Here is a 12,015-nt window from a genome sequence, read left to right on the forward strand (position 1 = left end):
CAGCCATCTTTTGCTATAGTCATCCCTCCAAACAAAAATACTTGAACCAACATTATTTCTATGTTGGCCATTAACAGTACATGGTGAGTACATGGTGATTTCATCACATATTTTGTTTGTCTGATTTAGCATCAAGTATGTTTTTTTTAACCAGTTTTCACTTTGGACATTGGTTGAATTATCTTTATTTAAACAAGTTTATTGAGAAATGTTTTTAATAATATGTTGTGCTTGGAGTCACATGGGATCTCCAAGCAAGATGGAAGCACTCTAGGAGATCTCATAGGACTCAACAATAAATTGTTGTCCTCAACATCAAAATATTTCAAGACAACTGCTGCTCTCCGCATGGCTACAAATTCCCTGCTATTCAAGAATGACTTGCCAAGGTATCCAACATGGAGGACATTACTACATAGCAGGGGAGCGATAATGAATGAAATATGACATGGGTGGAGATTGTGAAATTGTACTGAAAATCTTGAGAACAGAGGCTGCCTCAACAATGTCAGATCAAATGCCTTTGAATGCTCGTTTCCCATTATCTTAATCAGGTGTGTCCAAACTTTTGACTGCAACTGTACATTTCTGTTCTGTCTTCTCTCCATCCCCTGTCTGCTCCACCTCCTGCTGGAGCTTCAGAATGCTTCTGCAGTGCTGCCACCTGCTGATATACCTACTGCAAAGTACTGGCCATCACTGCACTCCTTTTTTTCCTCCAGATGGATGATCCCCAGTCATGACCTACCCGAGACCACCAAGTCATCCCGTCCACCTCACTGATTATGTTAGCATTTCCATTATTTTCTCTTCAGAGTAAGGATAAATCAAATTCTAAAATCTGAAATATGCTCCAGAAACTAGATGCCCCTTTTATTTTTTCATGTGGATGCTTGGTTCAGTCTGCCCCATATAACATAATAATATAGGAGTAATAACGTCCATTCAAAAAAAATGAAGTAATGAACAAATTTATTTGTCATAAAATGTAAATAACAATAACAAAAAACATAAGTGGTGAGAAAAGCTGAGAATCTCAGGTCAATGTTAAAAACTAAGACCCGTAATTAGCTTCATCAAATGCTTTGCGTGCTCTCTTCAGTTCTTCATTCATTGTTAGGAGATCCTTAACTCTGGCAAACTTCCTGGGATCTTTTCTGATAAGAAAAACAATGTCTTCCACTTGGACACGACCTTGCCTTCCAATTGACATAGCTTTGTGTGTCTGCGAATTGAAAATGAAATTCTGAATCAGACTCCTTATTAATCCTGCCATTTACAACATTCAACTATTAACCTGATTGACACTGAACATATCTAGCGTGGCTAAGGTTATTATGCCTGTTACATATTAAGTATGCATCAAATATATGAATGTATATACATGTATTAAATATCCCTCTTTTTTCACTTTTTATCTCTCAATTTAGTTCACTCTGAAATACAAAAGAAACTGTTCTTCCTCATGATAATGTAAAATGACCAATTTACAAGAAACGGCTCTAGTGACTGGTGACATTTGCCCCTTGAGACCAACATATATTCATTTGTAAGGGTCAAAATCTATTTTACAGGTCTCCCAAGAAACTCAGATGGAAAAGGTATTTGTTTCTAGGAAAGGCTTAACCCCGGGTTAAAAACTTGTCATGTCATTTGGCAACAAGACCCCAAAAATTGCCTTTGTTCCACTGGGAAAAGAACTCGTAGGTGTGCCCTCGACACCCTGGGAATCTGGTTGGCCCTTATTACATTAAATAGTCATGGTAAGTGTGCGTGTATCTCAGAGGATTTCCTGTGCTCCTACTTGGGTTCAACAGCTGTCAGTGAAGTGGCGATAAGCTCAAATGCATGGCAGCTACTAAAGTCTGGTTAAAGAAATAGTAAACAATCAATTTCAACTTACATCACCCAAAGAAGCAAAGATAACCCAAAAATCAGTTCATCATGCGGGAGTATTTAGTTTAAAAAGTAGTTCTAGTAATTTATACATTAATGTTTATCATTCATTAGCTTTTCAGAGGTTAGACACCTTTAAGACACCTTCTGTCTTTACCCAACTAAGCAAAATTAAGTTGCCACAAAAATGTCTTGCTTTACACTGTGGATACAGGTGACAAATAGTGTACCTGTACTAGTCAGAAGTAACATGTTGCCAACTGGATACACAAGAGGCACCCCACTACTGTCTAGTGCCTCTGAATGTGGCAAACCACTACACTTCAGCGTATGTGTTGGATCCAGTGGCATATTCCATGCATTTCAGCCGGCAAATACATTCTTTTAGGTAGGATGAACTTGTAGAAATACAGGTTGAAGTCTTACCATTTCTGTGATAAATTCTATCACAAGGTCCTCCAATATATCCACAGATTCAGTGTATGGATTTTGGTCATCACCAAATCCATACATCATGCATCGAACTGTTATGGGGAAGTAAAAGAAATTAATGATCAAATTAGAACAAAAAACAAAAAAATGTTACACTTGGGTTTATGGGTTTAGTAAAAAGACAATAGGTATTCAAATATAGATCCTTCTGAATAAAATGTTGATATTTGTACTTCCTATTTTTCAAGTTTTCTGACAGGGAAATTGTCTGGTAGAGCCCCACTTTCAGACAATGATGTGGCTGAAAAGGAACACAGAAACAGTAATGATACCTCCTTAGGTGCCTGCACTGGTGTTGATACAGTGTGATACGCACACGTCCTAAGACTTTACCTTTTTTCACTGGTCTGTGTGAACACAGTTTGCACGTACAGGAGATACAATTCCACTTCTCCACTTTGCACTATAGTCTTTAAAACTCAACACAAAGTAATTACATACTATATCCCCACAAACTGAGTAACAAAGATGGAGGGTAGTTGCCCTGTCCTCCAAAAGCCCATCACAGTCAGAACTCTCTCACTTCCTTATACCAAACCCACACAGGACAAACTGAAAAAACAAAATACAACACAAATGCATCAAAAAGCACAAACTATAAACAAAAATAAAACATTTTCAAGTTAACTTAACATTTTCAACTTTCCAGTTAGGTACTCTTAACCTTGCCTGTGTTTTCAAAGTTACAATTTATTTTAAGTTCTTTTTTGAAGTAGGTAACAAATGACATTGACAGACTGCATCTACCTATATCACAGAAACCCTAAAAATCCATTTCTATAATTTTAATATATTTTAATTGCTGATTTCAGAATTCTTTGCATAGTTACTAGACAGCTTTCAAATCATCTGTATCAAAGAAATGAATGTTAACGGCTGTGAGCAATAGTTAATAAATGTAGTCAGCTATGGTCTTCTGATCTCCTGTAGCATAGTAAGACTAGTGCTGACTACAGCTGTCAAAGAATATTCTAAATGCGAATATAAATTTGAATTGTTGAAAGAAACAAATATTCGAATGTTAAAATTAATATTCGTTTGTATAAATAAATATTATTTAGGAAAAAAAATATTGCTGCTGTGTAGCGAGTTCTCACGTGGGCGTAAACCACTGCTGCACTGCATGATGGACACAAGAGTCGATACACAGCGCACGTGAGCGTCATGGTGGAAAGAGAGATTTGCACACCAGGCAACCTTAAAAGCCCTATTTGGAGGTACTTTGGATGTTGGTTGGTGGGCGGCTAAGTTATTTAAAGTTTTTTTTTTTGCCACAGTTTTTCAAATAGCATTCTTAACTTAAAGCACAAGAATATAAGAAGGACTATCAGTCTTTTCCGTTTGTAATAGCACTTAAGCGAATTGCATTAGCTAGCCTATGGATATGTTGTCACATTTCACGGAATTGTGGACTTTAATTTTGTTTCAAGAATGCTTGTTTAGTGAATAAAGCTATGTGCTCTGCAGGCCAGGAATGGGTTGATTATTTCCTGTTTCATGGTGAGAAAATACTGTTGTTCAATCACAGCATCTGAGCTCACTTAGACCGATAGTCCAAAAGCACAGTGCTCTAAAATCTTTGTCCCGTTCTACTGCAGTAATTTAATTAAGCATCTATTTTGTTTGTTTTCGTGATGTGTGGCAATAGCACAAGATATTCGAATGGTCCGAATTGTTGCGTTTTCTTAGAGGGAATATTCGAATGTCTTTTTTGGCAAATTTTTACAGCACTAGTGCTGACCGATAAATCGTATTTTCATCATCATCGCGATATGAACATGCGCGATAAACACATCGCAAAAGACTGTCCGAAATGCGATGAGTAAGAAAAATCATTTTATTTACATGCGCCATACATTCACACTCAGCATGAGAACATTTGACCTATCACACAGCCCCCCAATTTGGCCTGCCTTTGTTTTGGCCTTCCATGAGCTATGGGCTGTTTATCAATCAGCATTTTTTGTCAGTTCTTGTGTTCTCGTGAACTCGTTTGACTTACTCTTTCACGGCCGGAGTACGGTTCCAATACCAAAGAACGCAAGTGACCAAGAATGCTTAAAATGCCCAGATGTGTTCTTGATTTGCCCCTGATCTGCCCTTCGGGCATTTGAGTTAAGATTTATTATTTGAACATGTCGCAATACCGCCATCTATTGGCCACTTTATTTGTAGCACTTTATTTCTTATATTAACCATGAAGTAGGCAGTAGTTTGCAGAGGGCAGCTACACGCAATGAACACACAGCATAGGCTATTCAATGTTTGGGGTCTATGTTAGTAGTGTACCTATTAAAGCATCGCAAGTCATCGCAATATTGAACAATGCTATCGCACATTGCAGATTTTCCTCATATCGTGCAGGCCTTAGTAACACAGACTTTGCTCTTCCATTACTTCTTCAAAACAACTTCCAAATGCTGGGTGTTTTAATTTTATGTGTTTGTCAAGAGTAACTATGCATGAACACATTTTGCTCATTTTGCACATTTTGCTACCAAAGGTCTACCTCTTCATAGGCAGGACTGTAGGTAACGGTCCTTGATCTCTGGAGGTCTGAGAAACTATATCTGAATGACAACTTGAAGCACGTCTTATGGTCAGATGAAAATAAAATTGAGATTTTTTTGACATGTGAATCAGCATTACATTTGATGTACAAAGGTAAATCTTGCATGGTAGTGTTCATTATTAGTGGGCAAATTAACTTCTGCATTTTAAGGTCCTGGAGCCTTTGTAAAGAGAGAGTGAGGGAGTAATGACCAGGAGATGTCAATGTCAGGACATTTTGGCCAAAATCCTAATTTAAATCCAAACCTCAACCCAAGCAAACAATTGTGGTTCAAAAACAATGAGATGCATTTGGTGTGTTTATAAGATAAATCTAGGCACTTTCTACGTGGAATCTATGTTTTGGCTCTTGAAACGTCTGTATGACTAACATGCTTAGCTAAATAGTTAGCCTAAAGTTATAGGCTAATTTCACTGAACACGTAAAGTTACTAGGTATACACTGTACTTTTCACAATGTTTATTGTTTATTATGTTGCAGCTGTGTTTGAATTGCACTTTAAGTGTGAAAACGAAAGACACTTCTCTTCTATCAATCAAAGAAAAAAATCTCTGAAGAGTATTTTACCTCTTTATGGTGGCTAACACAATTTACATCTGACCAATTTATTTTTGGCTTCTCTTCTAATGCATTTAGCCATTTTATGGGACTCACGTTCTTTGGAGAAAAGCCTCTTTCTTTTTCCATGGCCCCCATCCACTCCATTTCCACCATCTTCAACATCTTCTTCAAACTGAGTAAGAGATTGTATAGAAGTCATCACATAATGTGTTTTCAGGAAAATATACTATTGTAACTAATCAGCCTACCAGCAGTAATGGACACCATTGTTGTATTTGCAAAATGAAACTGAATCTGCAACATGAATTATTAGGGGTCAAAGCACTGTTCTCATGTATTACAGTGCCCACATGAACCCAGAATCATTGACATACACTGTATACATCAATTAAAATCACTTTTGTACATCGCTTTGGATAAAAGCATCTGCTAAATAAATGTAAATGTAAAAGAGTGTGTTCAGCCAGGCTGCAGTGAAGAAAACATGCCCTCAGAAAGGTTGATGTCACCATCACAGTCTACTGATGGAAATTCCCATTCATTGCTCCTGCTTGTTTCCTAGCTAGCATCTTTCATTTTGTGTTACCTAATTTGATCACTAAGCAGATCAACAAACATCCTGAGTCATGTGACATCTCTCCACACTTTCAACATAAAAACTCAGAGCAAAAATTTTTCCCGCAAAAATGATTGTATAATGGGTGACATAACCTCACACAAACAGGGAAAAAACAAACTATTCCAAAGCAGTGACTCGTTGTTTCCTGCATTCTTTCATGTAACTTGGTCCTGTGTTTTTGCATCTTAGCATCTGAATACATTATGGCCTTTATGTGTCCCACTGTTTCAAATGTGGTAACCTAAAAGGTATGGTCTCTATGTAAATCTATGTTATCTAATGTAATGTACCACTGTTGAGAAAGTACACTTCAGATGTGATATGTCCGTGCTTCTCTAGCAGTTGTTTGTAGCTTCACCTTCCTTTCTGACACACTAACTACATTGAAAACCTTGTGTATAGATCCTTTTCTTAAGAAGGCTGAATGATCAAAGACCTGTTGCTCAAACACTGCAAGTGATGAAAAGGATTGAGTGGGTAATTTCCCAGTTAATTTTAGTTAAGAGCTTCTTTAGTTTGCTTACAGTATTGGAATAGATGGGGAACTACTACACAGAGTTTAAAACACCTTGATAAAGCTGACAGCTTTGGTAGGATAATCTTCTTTGGTTTTCATGCGTATTTAATATAACACAATCCCACGTATTAGCACACAAGGTATCTGTCATGCAGGCAGTTCCACTGACTATTATATAACTCATGAACTATTTCATTTATTCATGAACTATTTCATTCTGCATTTACTGTGTTATTCTTACTTGTCTATATATTCTTTTTATCCTCTTGTTTTTATTTTATTTATTGCATGCTTGCAATCTCCATTGTTTCTTAATACTGTAATGTGATCTCTGGCACAATAATTTCCTTCAGGATCAATAAAGCCTTATCTTATCTTACTGACCACAATTTGTAAAACTTAAAATTCAATTAACATCTGGAGTAGTCCTTAAAAATAAAACGGCTCGACAAGGTACAGTCCTGTCTAAACCTTTGTTCACACTACATACTGCCAATTTCAGACACAACAAAGTGCTAAGCCATTCTCATAAATTCTCTGATGATGCTACTAGTCATTGAAGCTGAACATAAAGGCATTATTTTATCTTTTAATAATTTGCTTAATGTCTTCAAAACCAAACAGGCTCATAACAGAGTAGGAGGGAAAAATAGGGAGAAGAAAGATGTGGTCAATCGTAATTTTTATTGATGGGGTGGTCAGTACAGTTGACTTTTATAAATACCTTGGGTTAACAGCAGACTGCAAGTGTGACTGATGGGACAATTATCACTACCCAATCCAGACTTTATTGTTTTACTGAAATTTAATGTTTGTAAAAATGTTGAAGAATAGTGTTAGAAAGTGTACACATTCTGCCCTTTTGTGTTGGCGGGGAAACACAGCAAAGGAAGGCTAAATCAAACCAAGCAGGAATCAAACGAAGTTAAAAAGGGCGCCTTGGTTGATAACAGAGTAACGATTTCCGGTGTCCAAGCAGAATTAGACTAACTACTTGAGGTCTATTACTTGATCCAGACTGTGTTTAAACCTGCAGCATTTCATGAGCCAAAGCTTTCAGTTCAGACTCGTTTCGAAAGGGTCCTCCTGAGAACACTGAACCCCCTTTCATCAATACGTGCTCTGCTTTCTCTCTATAGCCCAACGTGTATGTGCAATAGACCGATAATTAGAACATTAGAACATATGATGACGAGAACAGGCCATTCGGCCCAACTAAGCTCGCCATTTCTTAATTAAAGAGTATCCAAAACTGCATCAAGTCTAGACTTGAACACAGCAAGGGTCTCTGCCTCAACTACATGACCTGGCAACCTATTCCATGTATTGATAACTCTTTGTGTAAAATAATATTTCCTTACATCAGTGCGGAACTTACTCTTAACTAGTTTCCATTTATGTCCTCTTGTTTTACAGACTGAACTCACCCTAAAGAATCTATTATAGTTAACCTTATTGATTCCTTTTATAAATTTAAATACCTCAATTAAATCACCCCTAAGCCTCCTCTCACTTAATCTAAATAGGTTAAGTGACTTGAGTCTTCCCTCATAGCATTTATATTTCATGCCAGGAACTAATTTAGTTGCCCTTCTTTGAACCTTTTCTAAAGCTTCAGTATCTTTTTTATAGTGCGGTGCCCAGAACTGCACACAGTATTCCAGGTGCGGTCTGACTAAGGCATTGTATAATTTCAATATAACCTCTTTAGATTTATACTCAATACTTTTGGCTATATATCCCAGCATCCTGTTGGCCTTTTTTACTGCTACAGCACACTGCCTAGATCCTGTTAAGCTTGGGTCAACCATTACTCCCAAGTCCTTTTCAAATTGAGCACATTCTAGTTTTTTTCCACCCATGAAGTAGTCTTGTTTAAGGTTCTTATTTCCTACATGCAAGATTTTACATTTATCTAAATTGAAAGTCATCTGCCAGGTATCTGCCCACTTTTGGATGCTGTTTAGGTCTTCCTGTATTATTTTAGTTGATTCTATACTGTTGGCTAGACCCCCTAGTTTTGTGTCATCTGCAAATTTTACTATTTTACTTCTAACCTCTGCATCAAGATCATTTATGTATATAAGAAATAGCAAAGGCCCCAACACCGATCCCTGCGGGACTCCACTTCGTACAGGACCCTGCTCCGATACAATTCCTCCCACAGTTACAGTCTGCTTTCTATTAGACAGCCAACTTCGAACCCACCCGGTGATGGCTCCTGTAATTCCCGCAGATGTCATTTTCAATATGAGTCTCTCGTGCGGAACTTTGTCAAATGCCTTTTGAAAGTCCAAATAGATAATATCATAAGCCTGGTTTGAGTCCAGACATGCTGTAGCTTCCTCAAAGAAGTCCAGGAGGTTTGTTAAGCATGACCTCCCTCTGCGAAAACCGTGTTGGCTATCATTTAGAACACCATTTCGTTCCAGGGATAATTGCAAATTATCCCTAATGATGGATTCCAGTATTTTGCATGCGATACAAGTTAAGCTGACAGGCCTATAATTTCCTGGTTCAGTCCGGTCTCCTTTCTTGTAGATAGGTACTACACTGCCATGTTTCCAGTCATCTGGTATTTCTCCAGTTTTAAGGGATTGCTTAAAAATAACTGTCAGAGGCTTGTAAACCACCTCTGCTAGTTCTCTGAGAACTCTTGGATATATTCCATCAGGGCCTGCTGCCTTATTTGTTTTAAGTTTTTGAAGTTTATCTAGTACTTCTGCATCATTTAAATCAATTTCCTCCAAAGTCTCTGAGAACTGACTGCACCTGAAGGCATATGCAAAAACACTTCATTAGTGAAACTCTCCACAAAGTAACTGTTTAGTGTATCAGCAATAGCTTTGTTATCGTAAACCATAACCCCATCCTTATTTTTTATACCTCTTATTTCATCCTTAACTATCCTTTTTTGACCATAATATTGAAAAAAACGTTTAGAGTTGCTCTTTGCATCTAGTGCAATTTGTCTTTCATAACATCTTTTGGCTTCCCTTATTTTTTTCTTAACTTGAGCTCGCATATTACTGTATTCAATCTTATTTCTATCTGAGCTCTCCAACTTGTATTTTCTAAATAATTTCCTTTTTTGTATTAAACTGTTCCGCAGTGACTTATTCATCCACTGTGGATGCTTCTTGTTCAGTTTTCCTTTTCTCACTTGCGGAATGAATTTACGCTGTACATCCAGAATAATCGTTTTAAATATGCACCACATTTCTTTGACAGTTTTACCACCTAGAAGAGGTACCCAGTTTATATTCCTTGTATAATCACGCATCTTAATAAAGTCAGCTTGCCTAAAGTTGAATACTCTAGCATTGGAGAATGCAGACTTGACTTGCCAAAAAACTTCAAATGTAATTGAACTATGGTCACTTGTACTGAGTGGTTCCCCTACCTCAATACTGCCGATTCTATCAGGATTATTACACAGAACCAGATCTAGGATTGTGTTCTCTCTCGTGGGTTGAGTAACAGACTGTATCAAAAAACAGTCATTTACAACATCCAAAAACTCTTCCTCACATTTACCTTGACCTGACACAGCTTCCCAATTAATTGAAGGGTAATTGAAGTCCCCCATTACTATTGTCTCACCCTCCTGACATGCTAGTTTAATGTTATCAAAGAGAATACTACTGACATTGCTATCTGAGGCTGGTGGCCTATAGCATACTCCAACATTCAGGCCTTTTTGATTTTCCCCCAATATCTTAATCCATAAGTCTTCACTAACACCAAGGGACTCCATTCCTGGTATTTCCTGAGTATTAAGATTATCCTTTACATAGAGGACATAATAGTGATCGTCTCCCAATAAACCATATATAACGTTCTAAATATATGTTCTTTAAAACAGATATGTCACATCTAAATAAGAACATTTTGAGAACACTCCCTATTGTGGTTGCCGTAACGCTGCTCCCGAGTTAACTCTTTGATGACAATGTCGACAGCAGTGGTATGCAACGACTTTCCCTTGACGATAACGCGACCGTTTTACACAACTCTAAACCACAATTAGACGGTGTACTCTCTATGTACTTTACACCTCGTACAAACAGGCGCATGTTTGCTAGAAGTAATGAACAGCATAGCACGACCTAGCTAACTAGCTACCATCATTCTTAAATTCAACACTATTTAACGAAGAGCTATGTGTTTATGTATCCCATTAGCTGAGCGCCCAGTCATAGAGAGCTGGGCTGCAAAGTCAGTAACAGTCACGAACTGAGGTCCACAGGATACTAACATAATGTTTCTTCCAGCTAGAAACTGGAACCGTAATTTAGATAGATACTTATCTATCTAAATTACGTTATAGCATACAACTGTATCTAACTTGCCTGTTAGCCAAACAGCTAGATAAATGAAACTAGACCTCACAACTAGAAATTAACAAAACTTATCTATCCACTGTTAGACGCTTACCCCAGTATCATCCTCCTCTTCAGCCATTCTGGATCCAACGCCGCAATTTTTGACTATATTAACGTTCGTTAAAGGAACCAAACGGACTAATTTTCGACTAAATTAACCTTCCGACAAAGAACTGCATCGTAATGGTTCAGTCTCAGGTAGATACCAGCATCGATTCAACCAGCGTCAACCAGCAACAATAAGTACTTCCGGGTCCCGTTTTTTTGCGCCAAAATAAAAGTGCTCATGTAAACGTGAAATATGATAATAAATCCTTCAAACATACGTTTTCCCCGCTACGAAACTATATAAGTAAAAATCGAAACATTTAGAGCTTTTATAAAAATTTATGTGGCTGATGGGGCACACATATGCATCTACAACATATAGCCTATGGCATACAGCCTACATATTAGATAGAAGCAAAAAAGTGTATTAAACAAGAGGTCCCCTATCGTCAAAACAAAGAAGTGAGAACTGAAAGCTCGGTCTTAAAGTGTTGTTGGGCATTTACTGCAGTCCATTTGGCCACATTGGCACCACTGTACCCCTACATTAGGCTATGTAGGCTATGGCATATATATTTGGTTGTTTTAAAAAAGATATTGTATTAATACCATGGTTCAATATACTCAGGAGGACCCCTTCAAACCAAAACAAGTGAGCTTGAACTGAAAACTTTGTCTTATGAAGTTAAATTTTTTTGTTCTTACGCTCTTCTTACGGCTCGGTCCCGCCTGTCTGTCCATTCTAATCAAAATGGCGCTGATTCACTTTATCGAGGGCTCAGTTCACAAAAAATTTCATTTGCCTTCAGATGCTCCCATGTACAAGCTTATATTACCCTTCATGTTTGGAGTGAAATCCCAGGATCTCGCATGCGCAGATCACTTTTATGAATTTTGCAAGAGGTCCATTCAACCATACAGTCAG

At 37.6% G+C, this 12,015-nt stretch overlaps 1 protein-coding gene across 1 annotated transcript; it reads right to left on the bottom strand.

The window, feature by feature from the left end:
- Window positions 1–323: 323 nt before the first annotated feature.
- taf13 (TATA-box binding protein associated factor 13) lies at window positions 324–11,261 on the bottom strand. Its single transcript, XM_036524875.1, has 4 exons — window positions 11,095–11,261; window positions 5,615–5,693; window positions 2,323–2,420; window positions 324–1,225 (listed from the first exon to the last, which is right to left on the bottom strand). Exons 1-4 carry the CDS (start codon window positions 11,119–11,121, stop codon window positions 1,055–1,057), a joined length of 375 nt encoding a protein of 124 aa, XP_036380768.1. The 5' UTR covers window positions 11,122–11,261; the 3' UTR covers window positions 324–1,054.
- Window positions 11,262–12,015: the final 754 nt, after the last annotated feature.

This window comes from Megalops cyprinoides, chromosome 3 (assembly GCF_013368585.1).
Source record: "Megalops cyprinoides isolate fMegCyp1 chromosome 3, fMegCyp1.pri, whole genome shotgun sequence".
In the NCBI taxonomy this organism is placed as follows: Eukaryota; Metazoa; Chordata; class Actinopteri; order Elopiformes; family Megalopidae; genus Megalops; species Megalops cyprinoides.